This window comes from Leucoraja erinacea, chromosome 18 (assembly GCF_028641065.1).
Source record: "Leucoraja erinacea ecotype New England chromosome 18, Leri_hhj_1, whole genome shotgun sequence".
NCBI classification, from domain to species: domain Eukaryota; kingdom Metazoa; phylum Chordata; class Chondrichthyes; order Rajiformes; family Rajidae; genus Leucoraja; species Leucoraja erinaceus.
In genome coordinates, this window is record NC_073394.1 from 34,307,084 (window position 1) to 34,324,000 (window position 16,917).

At 43.0% G+C, this 16,917-nt stretch overlaps 1 protein-coding gene across 5 annotated transcripts in view; it reads left to right on the forward strand.

Annotated features, from left to right (window-relative positions):
• LOC129705896 (hatching enzyme 1.2-like) overlaps positions 1 to 16,917 on the forward strand; it is a 117,893-nt gene that overhangs the window by 43,199 nt on the left and 57,777 nt on the right. For all 5 annotated transcript variants that reach the window (XM_055649797.1, XM_055649795.1, XM_055649794.1 and 2 more), the window contains 2 exons: positions 3,141 to 3,258; positions 9,815 to 9,993. In XM_055649797.1, coding sequence (XP_055505772.1) covers positions 3,141 to 3,258; positions 9,815 to 9,993 — 297 coding nt within the window. The remainder of the gene's footprint in view (positions 1 to 3,140; positions 3,259 to 9,814; positions 9,994 to 16,917) is intronic.

Here is a 16,917-nt window from a genome sequence, read left to right on the forward strand (position 1 = left end):
AAGGAAGGGTCGTGGTGAAAGCTCGTTTTTTGGATAGGAGGTCAACGACCAGTGCTGTGCCTCTGGAATCGGTGCTTGGCCCATTTCTGTTTGTGGCTATCGAACATTACTTGATCAGCTGGCCAAGTGGGCTGAGGAAGAACTGATGGGGTTTATTGCAGACGTGCAATGTGTTGCATTTTGGGAAATCAAGACAATTTGGGACCTTTACAGTAAATGCTAGGAGCCCTAGGGAGTGCTGTATGCAGAAGGATCCAGGAGGACAGGTATAAAATTCCCTGAAAGTGGCGTCATAGGAAAAATGTTAAGCTGGAAAGAATGCAGAGAAAATTTATGAGGAAATTGTAGGGACTCGAGTGCCTGAGCTACATGGAGAGATTGGGCATGCTAGGACTTTATTCCTTGGAGTGTAGGAGGCTATGGGGTAATTTTATACATGTATAAAATCAAGATGTGAGTAGATAGCATGCAAAGAGTCTTTTTCCCAGGGTAGGGGAATCAAGACCCAGAGGACATAGGTTTAAGGCGAAAGATTTAATAGGAAACTGAGGAGCAACATTTTGACAGAGAGTGGTGGGTATATGGAACAAGTGTCAGAAGTGGTAATTGAGGCAGGTACAATAACAACATATAAAATACATTTGGACAGGAAATTTGGAAAGGTTTAGAAGGATATGTGAAAAGAAAGAGATTAGTTAAAACAAATGTAGGTCCCTTGCAGTCAGAAACAGGTGAGTTGATCATGGGGAACAAGGATATGGCGGACGAATTGAATAACTACTTTGGTTCCGTCTTCACTAAGGAAGACATAAATAATTTGCCGGAAATAGCAGGGGACCGTGGGTCAAAGGAGTTGGAGGAATTGAGTGAAATCCAGGTTAGCCGGGAAGTGGTGTTGGGTAAATTGAATGGATTAAACACCGATAAATCCCCAGGGCTAGATAGGCTGCATCCCAGAGTACTTAAGGAAGTATCTCCAGAAATAGTGGATGCATTAGTAATAATCTTTCAAAACTTTTTAGATTCTGGAGTAGTTCCTGAGGATTGGCAGGTAGCAAACGTAACCCCACTTTTTAAGAAGGGAGGGAGAGAGAAAACGGGGAATTACAGACCAGTCAGTCTAACATCGGTAGTGGGAAAACTGCTAGAGTCAGTTATTAAAGATGGGATAGCAGCACATTTGGAAAGTGGTGAAATCATTGGACAAAGTCAGCATGGATTTACGAAAGGTAAATCATGTCTGACGAATCCTATAGAATTTTTCGAGGATGTAACTAGTAGCGTGGATAGGGGAGAACCAGTGGATGTGGTGTATCTGGACTTCCAGAAGGCTTTCGACAAGGTCCCACATAAGAGATTAGTATACAAACTTAAAGTACACGGCATTGGGGGTTCAGTATTGATGTGGATAGAGAACTGGCTGGCAAACAGGAAGCAAAGAGTAGGAGTAAACGGGTCCTTTTCACAATAGCAGGTAGTGACTAGTGGGGTACTTCAAGGCTCAGTGCTGGGACCCCAGCTATTTACAATATATATTAATGATCTGGATGAGGGAATTGAAGGCAATATCTCCAAGTTTGCGGATGACACTAAGCTGGGGGGCAGTGTTAGCTGTGAGGAGGATGCTAGGAGACTGCAAGGTGACTTGGATAGGCTGGGTGAGTGGGCAAATGTTTGGCAGATGCAGTATAATGTGGATAAATGTGAGGTTATCCATTTTGGTGGCAAAAACAGGAAAGCAGACTATTATCTAAATGGTGGCCGACTAGGAAAAGGGAAGATGCAGCGAGACCTGGGTGTCATGGTACACCAGTCATTGAAAGTAGGCATGCAGGTGCAGCAGGCAGTGAAGAAAGCGAATGGTATGTTAGCTTTCATAGCAAAAGGATTTGAGTATAGGAGCAGGGAGGTTCTACTGCAGTTGTACAGGGTCTTGGTGAGACCACACCTGGAGTATTGCGTACAGTTTTGGTCTCCAAATCTGAGGAAGGACATTTTGCCATAGAGGGAGTGCAGAGAAGGTTCACCAGACTGATTCCTGGGATGTCAGGACTGTCTTATGAAGAAAGACTGGATAGACTTGGTTTATACTCTCTAGAATTTAGGAGATTGAGAGGGATCTTATAGAAACTTACAAAATTCTTAAGGGGTTGGACAGGTTAGATGCAGGAAGATTGCTCCCGATGTTGGGGAAGTCCAGGACAAGGGGTCACAGCTTAAGGATAAGGGGGAAATCCTTTAAAACCGAGATGAGAAGAACTTTTTTCACACAGAGAGTGGTGAATCTCTGGAACTCTCTGCCACAGAGGGTAGTCTAGGCCAGTTCATTGGCTATATTTAAGAGGGAGTTAGATGTGGCCCTTGTGGCTAAGGGGATCAGAGGGTATGGAGAGAAGGCAGGTATGGGATACTGAGTTGGATGATCAGCCATGATCATATTGAATGGCGGTGCAGGCTCGAAGGGCCGAATGCCCTACTCCTGCACCTAATTTCTATGTTTCTATGATATGAGCCAAACATTAGCAGGTGAGACTAATGTAGATGGGGAATTTTGGTCAGCATTGACAGGGTGGAAGAGCCAGTTTCCGTGCTCTGTGACTCTATTTTCTTGCTTCTGTGTGGCATAGAAGTGCCAGAAATAGTCACACCAATGATTTGTGACAGTCTATGGGACTTCTGGTCTCAATAGTGGTTTCAATTGGTCTCATTCACATCATGATGCAATAACTCATTTGAGGGTTTCTGAATTCAAATATAACATTACCTGATGCAGAATGGTCATGCTGTTTGCCACCTAGTGGATACTCTTCAGCTTGTCCAGTTTAAATAGGTCAAATGGAGGCATATATCAATATTATGGAACTCAATGTTTTATTCCATATATCTGACCATTACCAAGAAATATTCACTTGGCTTGGAAACTATGTCACTGTATGGTCTATTGAATTGGGAAAAGTTGGTGCTTACCAGTACAGAACTAATGCTTTGGTATGGTAGAAACACTGCATAAAATTGGTTTAAACCACATGTTACAGTTATTAACTCTACAATTATTGAACAGTATTCCTGTCTTAACATATGTAAAATTGTCATATAAATAATGTTTTGATTATTAATATGTATTGGCTTTTCTTCCTCAGAGAGAGCCCATAAAGCATTAATTATGACTTCCCTTTTTGAGTTTGAGTCTTTGACATGCCTCAGGTTTAAATACAGAACAAGGGAGGTGGCCTATCTTGAGTTTATTGATGGGATAGGGTAAGTATATACATCTGTCAATTATATATGCAGATATGTTATATTATGCAGATTGGCCAGTTTTTAACCTATGACTTAGCAAAAGTCTTAAAGAAATATTCAAAGATAATCGTCAATTTTAGCACAGATGTAACACAGTTATTGCAGGTCCACCACGGATTTTCTGGCAACTGGCATCCGGCTCCTCTAATCCAGCAAAATTAAGAGAGCGCACTTGAAAGCTTCCTTTCCACACACCCCCCTCCCCTGAAAATGCAGCACCTAGACCAGGGCGGCCGATCGCTACCTCATTGGCACTTCTGCGCTGATCGATTTGCACTCTGCGTCTAAGGCTCTGGAACTCGGGTCCCACCGGAGCCGGCAGATCCGTTCCCCTATCCGACTTCCGTGGCCGACTTTGCGGGCCAGTATCTTGGCCCCCCCAAGACCACTGTTGGTCCAGCAAAACGGATAATACAGCAAGGCTCTAGAACCAAAGGTGCTGGAAAATCAGTGGTGGGCCTGTTTATAACTTTATAAAAAATACTTTGTGTAACAGCTGAAGTGGGGCATGCTGTAGCATCTTCAGTAGCTGCAAACGGAGCTTACAGTTAACATTTGATTAACAATTGATCCTCAAACCAATTCCTAATTCCCTAGCTACCAAGCTAACAATGACTAAATATTATCAAAATTCTGAGATCCTACTACCCTTCTGCAATCCCAATCAACTGCCGTGGATATATAGCCCCTGATTGGGACATTGGCTGAGTGGTAGGTGCACAAGAGTTACAGTGGGCTGAAACTAAAATTCACAAGATTCCAGGGAAAAGGAATTCCAGGTATTTTAATTTAGTGAATAGATGGAAGAGGCTGGAGTTCTTGGGCAGAAGTTATTACAATGATAACTGATAGAAGGATTTAAAATCACAAAGCATGTAGATAAAGCATATAGAAACTGTTCCCATGGGTGGAGGGGGCTAAGAACCAGGGGATATAAAATGGAGGGGATTTGGTGGAAGGACTGAAAGCATCATGAGGAAAACCTTTCTATGCAGGGAATGTCTAGGATCTGAAACTCCAGGGGTAATAGTGGAAGCAGGTACAATTTGTTGAAATCGAAGCTGTGTACCTATTTGAAAGGAAATAATTTGAGAAATGTGAGAAGATGGTAGAGGAAACGGTTGTCGGGTTTATGGGGAGAAGGCAGGAGACTGGGGTTAGGAGGGAGAGATAGATCAGCTATAATTGAGTAGACTTGAAGGCCTAATTCTGCTCCTATCACATGACCTTATGACTGGAAGCAGGTGGATTGCCCTTAGAGCCTGTGTTGAAAGGCCTCTTTTCCAACTATAACCAATGTGGTTCTCTACAGAGCACTACATTTGAACTGTTTCTCATGTATGATACATTCTTACAAAGCCAGTTGCATCACTCACACCATTCGTGCACCCAGACAGATATCGGGTGGTGTTCAGCCATTTCTCCAACTGCCTACTAAGGCATCTCAGCACCTCCGAATTCTCTAACAACTTGCTCTTCAAATGCTCAAAAAGAGTTGCTTTCATTTAACTGTTATGACCATGCTTTTATAAAGCTTTCAAAATAGCGTTGCCCTCTATGGTCCAGACCTTTAATGTTGCTTACATCTGGTGCCAGAAGCACCAAATGGCCCTTTCTCATAAAGACTCCCAAGGCTATAAGGGAGGATCCTCTTAACTAGGTGTTTGTCTAATCAAGTCACTTGCAGTCTGAAATTTTGGGCAGCCAATCATCATGAAAAATCTTGGAAAATTGTAGATGGATATAGCAGGTATGTCAGCATTGCTATATCTTTACCATGGTTCCAAGCATTGTTGCTAGTATGCCATTTCCTGAAAGGAATATCAATACTATCTCATGGGATTCTGAAAGGACCACAAACTAATGCATGCATGGACAGACTGATAGGGTCCATGTCAAAATGTTTGGCACGTTGATTAATCTGACTAATAAAATGCAAGAAATATTATGGACGAGTATGGACCATTTTACAGGACCATAGGAAACCACATTTCCAGACTGGAATTTGTTTTCTCTCCATTGCCAGTCTCTTTACATCATCTGTTCCCATCTAATTATAATTTTAATAAAACTCTGCCCTTTTGTCTTTGCAAAGTGGATAACTTACAAATCCTCCTTACAAATCACTATACAACCCAGTTAAGATGGCAAAATTCAAATTATTACATTTTATTTCCTCACCTATTTTCTTACCAATACTAATTTCCTATCTTCATTAGATCTATATTTCCCTAATAATTTTAGGAAGTTACTTGTGTCCTGAGAAGGCAGAACCAAAGTGTATGTGTAATTATCATACCATTTACCTATTCTTCCATTTCTGAATGTAAAGAACGTACACCGTGAATGCAGTTTTTTACTTATTTATAGAAGCTTTTACCATCTACTTTTATGTCCTTTGCAGATTTAATCTCATAATGTTTTTGGTCTTATAATAAACTGCCTCTTGCATCCTCAAATGCCTGTGTATAGGACATGAAGTCCAAATTTGCAAATAACACACAAGCTGGTGGATAAGTGTGTGAGCAGAATAGTAAATGATTTTGCAGAGATAGTGACAAACTGGTGGAATAACAGATGAATGGCAGATGAAATACAATACTGAAAAATGTGAAATATTGCAAGAATGAGAAAAATGTAATATCAACTCGAGAGTTCTATTCTAAAACAGTTATAAGAACAGAGAGGACGTGGTATATATGCAGAGTTCTCTGTTAGTGGCTGGGCAGGTTGACAAAGTGGTTAAAATGCATTCTGGATCCTGGGCTTTATAAATAGAGACGGAGCACATGAACAAGGAAGGCCTGGTATGAAAATACAACAGATGCAGGAATAGGCCATTTAATCTCTCAAACCGGTTCAATAGATAACACGTGATATGATTATAACCTCGACTCTATATTCCTGCCAACCATTTCACTCCCTTATCAAAAACGTTGCCCCTGCAATAAAAGTTGTGGACTCCATAGTTGTGGATTCCTTCACCCTTTGAGAAAAAGAGTTCCAAACATTCACAACCACCTGAGAAAACTTTTATTTAAATGGGTGACCCCACATTATTAGACATTGATACCAATACTGGATTATCATGCAAGGTTAAACATTCTCTCCACATTCACCCTGTCAGACTCTCAGATCTTGTATTGTATGTTTATGTCAAGTTACCATTTACCTTTCTGAACTTCTAGCTGCAAATCTTGCCTGCTCTGACAATATTGCCATTTCAGCTATTATTTTAGAAAATCTGAAATGTTTCCGATCCATTTGCATCCTTAAAAAATGGAAACCATTGGTACTCCAGATGTGAAGTGTATGATCAAAGGAAAATCTCAATACCTGTACTTTCGTATTCCCCCTACCAGTAAATAATATACATTGATTTGATAAACCACACTGGTTCAGACACATCCGGCGTGTTATGGAAACATAGAAAATAGGTGCAGGGGTAGGCCATTCGGCCATTCAATATGATCATGGCTGATCATCCAAAATCAGTACCCCGTTCCTGCTTTCTCCCTATATCCCTTGATTTTGTTAGCCCAATGGGCTATATCTAACTATTTCTTGAATTATGCCCACCATGTGGGTGCTAAAGAAACTCCTGAAGCATTTGCAATCACATCCAGAAATGCCAAGTAGATGGTCTATTGGTGTCCAGAAAATTCAGTTCACCCAATGAGTGAATCTAAAAATGGCAGAGAGTACAGGATACATCCAAAGATCCTAGTTGCAGTGATGAAGGCGTGCTTCAGTACTAGGTGGGCTTTAAGACAAAACGCTGGAAATACTCAGCAGCTCAGGCCAGCCTCTGTGGAAAGAATTAATTCCTCAAGTTAAAGTGCTATCATCGACTCTTAGTGAATGATGCAATTCTGAGTTATACCAGCAGTACTCGGCACCAGACCTTCACACAGCTATGCGTGGACTGAAGAGCTGAATTCCAGCGATGAGGTCAGAGTGACTGCCCTTAACAGTCAAGATAGAATTTCACCAAGTAGCATCAAGGTACTGAAATCAATGGGCCTCTAAATGAAATACTCCACTTTGTAGAAGTCATATTGTGTACAAAGAAAAATGGCATAATTTTTGGAGGTCATAAATTCTACCCCAAGAAATCAATACAAGAGTTTTTAAGGCAATGACTGGGACCTATATACAGTATCTTAAACTCCTTTATCAATGACCTTTCTTTAATCAACGGTCAGAAGTGGGAATATTTTCTGATGATCGTATGTACGGTGCTCTCCATAATGTTTGGGACAAAGACCCATCATTTATTTATTTGCCTCTGTACTCCATAATTTGAGGTTTGTAATAGAAAAAAAAAATCACATGTGGTTAAAGTGCAAATTGTCAGATTTTAATAAAGGCCATTTTTATACATTTTGGTTTCACCATGTAGAAATTACAGCAGTGTTTATACATAGTCCTCCCATTTTAGGGTACCATAATGTTTGGGACATAGCAATGTCATGTAAATGAAAGTGGTAATTTTAGTATTTTGTTGCATATCCTTTGCATGGACCAGTTGCTGAGTGATATTCTCTGGTGATGCTCTGCCAGGCCTGTATTGCAGCCATCTTTAGCTTATGCTTGTTTTGGGGGCTAGTCCCCTTCAGTTTTCTCTTCAGCATTTAAAAGGCATGTTCAATTGGGTTCAGATCGGGTGATTGACTCAAGAATTTACCATTTTTTCGCTTTGGAAAAACTCATTTGTTGCTTTAGCAGTATGTTTGGGATCATTATCTTGCTGTAGATGAACCGCCGGCCAATGAGTTTTGAGGCATTTGTTTGAACTTCAGCAGATAGGATGTGTCTATACACTTCAGAATTTATTATGCTACTACCATCAGCAGTTGTATCATCAATGACGATAAAGGAGCCAGTACCTTCAGCAGCCATACATGCCTAGGCCATAACACCTCATCTGTTTCACAGACAAGGTGGTATGCTTTGGATCTTGGGCACTTCCTTCTCTCCTCCACACTTTACTCTTGCCATCACTCTGATATGTTAATCTTCATCTCATCTGTCCACAAGACCTTTTTCCAGAGCTGTGGTTGCTCTTTTAAGTATTTCTTGGCAAACTGTAACCCGGCCATCCTATTTTTGCAGCTAACCAGTGGTTTGCATCTTGCAGTGTAGCCTCTGTATTTCTGTTCATGAAGTCTTCTGCGGACAGTGGTCATTGACAAATCCACACCCGACTTCTGAAGAGTGTTTCGGATCTGTCAGACAGGTGTTTGGGGGTTTTTCTTTATTATAGAGAGAATTCTTCCGTCATCAGCTGTGGAGGTCTTCCATGGCCTGCCAGTCCATTGGCAATTTGTAAGCTCACCAGCGCTCTATTTCTCCTTAATGATGTTCCAAAGAGTTGATTTTGGTTAGCCTAAGGTTTGGCTGATGTCTCTAGCAGTTGTATTCTTGTTTCTCAGTCTCATAATGACTTATTTGACTTTCATTTGCACAACTTTGGTCCACACGTTGATAAACAGCAAGAAATGTTTCCAAAGGTGATGGAAAGTGGAGGAAAGACTAGGTGCTGAGCGCTCTCTTAAGGGCTTGTCTCACTTACGCAACTTTTTTCGGCGACTTGCCGGCACCCGTCATAGCTGCAGCAGGTCGCCGAAAAATTTCAAAATGTTGAAAATCCAGCAGCGACCAGAAAAAGGTACGACTCTTTGGTCGACTACTCACGACCAAACAGCCATCGTACCTTTTTCTGGTCGCCGCTGGATATTCAACATTTTTGGCGACCTGTTGCGACTATGACAGGTGCCAGCAAGTCGCCGAAAAAATTGCGTAAGTGGGACAGGCCTTTTATACCTGAATTAAGAAGGCAATTAAACACACCTGAGCAATTACAAATGCTTGTGAAGCCATGTGTCCCAAACATTGTGGTGCCCTGAAATGGGGGAACTATGTATAAACACTGCTGTCATTTATACATGGTGAAACCAAAATGTATAAAAATGGCCTTAATTAAAATCAGACAATGTGCACTTTAACCACATATGATTTTTTTCTATTACAAATCTCAAATTGTGGAGTACAGAGGCAAATAAATAACTGATGATTTTTTTAAAACTATTTAAATGAGTTGATGATTAAATTGAAAGATAAGCCTGGAAACAGGCCCCCTTTGTCCACTATTTTTAAATAAATAAATAAATAAATAAAATAATTCAACCAAAAAAAGTTTTTTTCCTGTCAGACCTCTGAATTCCAATTTAAATCAATGTGATGTCTGACTTAAGTGGCAATTCCCTAACATAGCTTAGACTCAATATGGAGTTTAACGTGGAGCGAAGCACCATCTGTTGCATTGGCAATCAAGCCCAGGACTCGCATCTGTTCAAATGGCCAATGGCTGGTAATACCGCAAGATTTGGCATACTGTATTTCTGACATGCATACGAGGTTGATAAAGAACTAGTTACATACCAATGTGATACACTTAGATCTAAATAAAAGGGTTTTAGGAAGGAAATTATTTTAAAGCATTTTTTTCCAGATGTTGGTCATATGTAGGACCAGGGAAACGAACACAAGAAATATCACTACAGGAGCCTCATTGTGTGGATGTTGGTATAATACAACATCAAATGATGCATGCACTTGGTTTTTATCATGAAACCTCTCGCATTGATCGTAAGAACCATGTAGAAGTCAAAATAGAGCACGTTGTAAAAGGTAAGATTAAAAACAAAATTACAGATTTTTTTTTAGTCCCAGCACTAAAGTAACAAAACTATAAGAAGTTGAGCTTGTACTTACTAAATGTATGTAGAGCAAGTTTTACATCCTTTTTCTGGGTTCCAATGCACATGAAAACTAGCATCCAAACCAAGTATGCCAACAAGAACTGAACAAGGATGGTGTTTGAAAGGAACTAGTGTTATGCATGCTATTATTAAAAATATATGTATAGAAGTTTGGAGGTCATGTTGCAATTATAGAAAATATTGGTGAGGCCACATTTAGAGTATAATGTTCAGTTTTAGGAACCATGTTATAGAAATGATGGTGTTCAAGCTGGAAAGGGTGCAGAGACGATTTGCAAAAATGTTGCCAGGACTCGAGGCCCTGAGCTGAAGGGAGAGGTTGAGCAGGCTAGGACTTTATTCCTTGGAGCATAGGAGAAAGAGGGGTGATCTTATAGAGGTGTACAAAATCATGAGAGGAATGGATTGGGAAAACGCGCAGTTTCTTGCCCGGAATTGGAGAATCGAGAACCAGAGGACATAGGTTTAAGGTGAGGGGGAAAAGATTTAATAGAAACCTGAGGGGTAACTTTTTTACATGAAGGGTGGAGGACGTAAAGAACAAGCTGCCAGAGGAGGTTGTTGGCAGGTACAGTTGGAATGTTTAAGGAATATTTAGACAGATACATAGATAGGATAGGGTTTAGATGGCCAAATACAGGCAGGTGGGACTAGTGTAGATGGGGCATGTTGCAGGCATGAGCTATTTCCGCGGATTTTGAAATTTGTTTAAAAACAATCTAAATCTATAAATTGCTTTCCGCGAGATAGTAGGGGTAGGACTGATGATCGAGGGCGCCAATTGGACGAGAGGGACATCGGTCAGCAGGCAGTGGGGGAGGGGGGACATGAAGATTCAGCATGATGATTGGAGGAGAGAGGCATCTGGGGCCGGGACAAGGCGAGGCCTGGTGGAGCAGGGCCTGGGGGGAGGCAGCGGAAGAGTGGGCACTGGGCTGGGAAAGGCCGGGACGTGGCTGCAGGGCCGAGGCCTTGTCGGTGTCAATAAGCTTTTTAAAGCAAGTAGAGGGAGTGTGTGTGAGCCCTGGTGAGCAGGGTGGGGGGGTCTCTTTTGAGTGTGATTAAAGGCGAGGGGACGTCCCTGTGAGTGTGAGCAGTGAGGGGGCCCCTGTGAGTGTGAGCAAAGGTGAGGGGTTTCCTGTGAATGTGAGCAGTGAGGGGGTCCCTGTGAGTGAGCAAAGGTGAGCGGTTTTGTCTGAGCAGTGAGGGGGTCCCTTTGAGAGTGAGCAAAGGTAAGGGGTGGGTCCCTGTGAGTGTGGGCAGTGAGGGGGTCCCTGTGAGTGAGCAATGGGGGGGGGGGATTTCCTGTGAGCAGTGAGGGGGTCCCTGTGAGCGTAAGCAAAGATGAGGGGGTCCCTGTGAGTGTGAGCAGTGAAAGGTTCTCTGTGAGTGAGCAAAGATGGGGGGGGGGGGGGTCCCTGTGAGTGTGAGCAGTGAGGGGTTCCCTGTGAATGTGAGCAGTGAGGGGGTCCCTGTAAGTGAGCAAAGGTGAGAGGTTTCCTATGAGTGTGAGCGGTGAGGAGGTCCCTGTGAGTGTGAACAAAGGTGAGGGGTTTCCTGCGAGTTTGAGCAGTGAGGGGGTCCCTGTGAGTGTGAACAAAGGTGAGGGGTTTCCTGCGAGTTTGAGCAGTGAGGGGGTCCCTGTGAGTGAGCAAAGGTGAGGGGTTGTGTGTGAGCAGTGAGGGGGTCCCTGTGAGTGAGCAACGATGGGAGGTTTCCTGTGAGCATTGAGGGGGTCCCTGTGAGTGTGAACAAAGGTAGGGGGGGACCCTGTGAGTGTGATCAGTTAGGTGTTCCGTGTGAGTGGGGAAGACCCTGCGAGAAATTGAGGGTAAACAGGCAAGAAAACGGTAATTTCAAGGTACAATTATCCCAACAAAATCTGCATAAAGGGGGCTTGGAATCCTACCAGGGGGCAATGGACCCCCTTATCTCTTCCTCTTTTTTCAGTTTTTTCCTGTCTCATGCCTGATGTTGGTTGGTTAGTTTTATGAGGAGTGATTGGGTTGACTAAGCCTGTATTCACTAGAGATTAGAAGAATGAGCGAAGGTCTCATTGCAGCATATCAAATTCTCATAGGGTTGAACAGACAGAATGAAGGGAGGTTGTTTCATCTGACTGCAGTGGTCACAGCCTTTGGGTACATTTAGGACTGAGATGTGAAATGTCTTCCTTCACAGGTTGTGAAATTCTCTACCACAGAAGACTGTGAAGGCAATGTTGCTGAATATAAGGAGTGTCTTTAACTGAGATTAACTCTCCTTTTCCCACAGATATTGCCTGGTCTATTTTCAGGTTTTTCTGTTTTTATTTCAGATTTATTGCATCTATTATTTTCAAATCTAAAGAATAGATAAATAGATTCCGAAAACACAAAGGGCATAAAAGGGTGTGGAGAGAGCATTGGAATATAGCACTGAGATAGAATAATAGTAAGATTAAACGAGAACTTACCAGTTTGAATTTTGATCTTTATTTTATGAGGAGTTACGTCGAGGGATTACGTGAAGACCCCGCCAGCACACATGCGCGACATTCTTCAAAGCAGCGGTGTGGAATCACAGTAATAGTAGTTGAAATAAACATAGTAAGATAAGAAGAACTAGGATACCAGTTGACCTTTATAAGAGGGTGGGCGTGGAGGGCACGTAATCCCTCGACGTAACTCCTCATAAAATAAAGATCAAACTTCAAACTGGTAAGTTCTCATTTAATCTTACTATTTTACTTTGGAGTCACGTGAGTGACTACGTGAAGATTTAAAAAATCTGTGATTTCATGGCGTGGAACAAATCCATGCTTCACTCACTGCCGGTCATCCAAGGGAGGAAATATGTTATCGTATTCAGACATGAATCAAATTCAAACAATAACAATTTATTTTAACAAAATAATGCTCCCTTAGGCTAAATATATTACAGAATTCAAACTTGATTCTGCAACACCGCAGGTTTGGTTATTGGCTTATTATAAAAGAATTGGAAGGTCTTCTCTCTAGACCATCCTGCTGTTGCCAGGATATGGTCCATAGGCACTTCCATGTCTCTAGCTGCCGATGTTGCTGCTGCCCTTGTGGAATGAGATTTAAAATGTCAGTATCCACCCCAGCAGCTCCCAAACCTGGCTGAGCCATCTAGAGATGGTCTGTGCAGATACCCGGCCATTAGGCTGTTTATAGCTGACCCATAGTGCCAATTTACTACCTCTTAAAGTTTTAGTAGTCTTAAGGTATAGTAGAAGGTGTGTCATTACACACAGTCGGGTGTCAGATGGGTATGCCTGGAATTCCAAAATTTATCCTGATGTTCCTGGTCTATCTTGTTTAACCAGCTCCAAGATGCGAAAGTTATCTTTTCTGGAGATGCCATCATATTGTCCAGTCTCAGTTTATGTAGAGACTGGACCCTTTGAGCTGAGACCAGTGCCATCAGCATACTGTTTTTAATGTGAGCTTTTCCAAGGACAGGGACATTGCTGGTGACCATCCCTTTAGCAATGTTAGTACAACACTGACGTCCCAGATCTGGGAGTACCTCGCTCTAGGAGGGTTAGTGTTGTAAATAACCCTCATAGGTTTGACAACTAGAGGGTGAGATCCCATGGAGAGTTGTCGTGGTGCCTGCCACCATTAAGCTGACATGGCACTCCTAGTGCAATTATAGCGCTGCAGCTCAGTCCTTCATCTATATGAAGGCTGGACAGAAATTTCCAGGACGTTGGTGATTGTAGCTGTATTATACGCTACACCAGTCCTTGAGCAATACGACTCCCATATTCTCATGCTGGAGAGGTACTGCTTTTTGGTGATTCTCGATAGGCCATCATGATCATGTTCATGGTCCTGTCCGTCAGCCCAGATCTAGCATGATAGACTTATGGTTCAGAGACTATGTCAAGGACCACAGGAACCCATGGCTGTGTAGGCCAATCAGGTACTTCCAAGACACCTGATGCTGAGACCATATGTATTTTACATAGGACCCGACTGATGAGGCAGGAGGGGGGAAAAGCAGAGTAAACAATTTTCCCGATTTCAGCGAGAAGCGTCCATTGCTGCTGCCCCAGGTCTGGTTCCCAAGCGACATATGTTGGTAACTGGTGATTGAGTCTAGATGCAAATAGATCGATATCTGGTGTCCATATCATATAGTGATATCAGCAAATATTTTTGTGGTCCAACCCATTCAGTGCCGTCATTAAATTTTCATGACCTGGTGTCTGCCACTGCATTGAGCTTACCTGGTAGGTAAGTTGCTGATAGCCAAATATGTATTTTAACACACCATTGCCAGATTGTATTGGCCAGGTTGACACATGATATCGATTTTATTCCACCCATATGATTAATATATGCCACCACTGTGGTATTATCAATTTGTAGGCGGACATGCAGGTGGTGCATTGTGAACAGTAGGCTTTTGGCCCATGAAACGCACCCAACATCTTTAAATAATTTATACCCAGTGTTTTTAGTAATGATGATTCCTAATGTTCCATCTACCTCCAGTTCTGGATATAGTGTTAGTAGCTCCCCAGCCATGAGCGCTGACCTCTGTTTGTAATGTGAATGATGGTTACTAACAATGATGGGGCTGGAACTATGCCAAATATTCCCCTTCCACCATTGTAACTCCGAAATTGCTTTGGCTGGTAACAGCATAGGTCGATCAAAGTGACCTCCAAGGTGTTTTAGCTTTGCACTTTTCCCATTTTTGAGCTTTAATAATGCAAGGTCCAAACTGAGTAGCTGGAAATGCTGCTACTAGTTTCCCAATTACTCTTGCCACCTGTCGAATAGATGGTTTATTTTGTAACAATTAATTTTGTTGCAGACTTCCACCAAGTCTGCTGCTTTACTCTTTGGCAATGTTACAGACATGTGGATAATGTTAATTGTGAATCCCAATAGTCCGTAGTTGTGGATGGCGTAAACTTAGATTTATCTGGATGGATGATGGACCCCAGAGTTTCAAACAATGTTTGGTAGCTAAAACTGCTGATTTAGCTAGTTCCAGGGTTTTTTCCCCACAATTGATATATCATTAAGATATGCCATGACAATATGTTTTGTTTCCTAAGTATTGCCAAGGCCAGTTTTAATATCTTGGTGCACAGTCTTGGGGCTGAAGTTTAACCCATTAGGCAACGCTATATACTGCCATAGTTGCCCCATCCAGTTAAATTTTAGGTATCGACAATGATCCCTAGTATGGGTACAGAATAGTATGCATCTTTTGGATCAATGCATGCCATGAAGTATCCCTCTGAAACTAATTGTTTGGCAGTAACAATATTTCCACAGTGGTAATAACCTCGATGCCTCCCAACGCAAGTGTAACATTCCCCCTGTTAGTACAAGTCCTACACCTTTTGTGTTCTGGAAGGAACCAGATCCACCTACCTCCCTGGTTGCCGGTGGTACGTCCCCTTCTTCATCTTCTGCGGAAGAGGCGCCAGAGTGCGAGGTTGGCATGTTTTCCATGAGGGTCGCTCTGGGCCTTGGCCTAAAAAGGACCTTTGTGGTTGCTGCGCGGCCCTCATGCTTTCACCAGCGTCCTGGTGTTGATGCCTGCTGGTGGATGCATAGGGGTGCTGCCGTCTGAGGTGTGTGGTCTGCCCGTTGCTGATGACGCCCTCATGAGTCCGACGGCTTTAAACTCTTCGTCGAGCTCTTTTATTTGTTTAGACAAGTTTCCCCTCCAAACTGTAGTATCTGCAGTTGTGTTGCAGCTGTTTCGCACAACCCTGCAAATTTGGGGTTTAGGGCAGGTTTACTGCGCTCTCGCAAGCAATTGATTTCATACTGGGTATTGCGGAGCAATGTCAGTGTCCTGCTGGGTGTCCGTCATCTCTGTACCATCGACTGAATGAGCAACCAATGATATGTCCTCTCAGAAGTTTTAGAATCTTCTGTAGTTTGACCTCCTGGGTTCTTATGCCAGTCCCACTGTACCCCCAGATCGCATTGTTTACTGCAGGCACTTTTAACGAAGTAAAGTTCACAGGAGGCATATACTTCTCCGTAGGTTCGTTAACAACCTGTTCCTGCAGAGGATGGAAATACAGGTAGTCGATGCTGGCTGCCAGCTTGGTCTGCAATGGTACTCCTGATTCCGGTGATCCGCAAATTTGGTGACCACTCCCAGTAGCTCCTTAGGATCCTGTACCCCCAGCACACTGCCGTTTTCTTCAGCCACGTCCCCTTCTTCAGGAGCAACCCTGCCCTGGTCCACAATGCTCCCATCTGTCGGGGGAGATGCATTGTTTTACAGCCCTCGATAAGGTGCTGTTATGGGAGTGCGAAGACTCCCATAGTGAGCTTGCTCCATCTCCCGGAGCAAGTCACGTTGGAGCATTTGCTCCAACAACCGCTTACGCGGGAGAGGCAGCACCTCTGCTGCACTCAGGCAGCGCGTCCTCCTGGCCTGATTGCCCGAGTCTATCGGCCGGACCGACTCTTGCTGTGCTTGCCTGCAGCCCGCTGCGCTGTTTCCGGGTGTACAGCTCGTCGTGCTGGGCTCAATTCAATTCAATTCAATTCAATTCAATTTAATTGTCATTTGGACCCCTTGAGGTCCAAACGAAATGCCGTTTCTGCAGCCATACATTACAAACAAATAGACCCAAGACACAACATAATTAACATTTTACATAAACATCCATCACATCGCTGTGATGGAAGGCCAAAAAAACTTATTTCTCCACTGCACTCTCCCCCCCCCCCCATGTCAGAGTCAAAGTCAAAGCCCCCGGCTGGCAATGGCGATTATCCCGCGGCCATTAAAGCCACGCCGGGTGGTGCGAGTCAGGCCCCGCTCCTGGAGCTCTTCA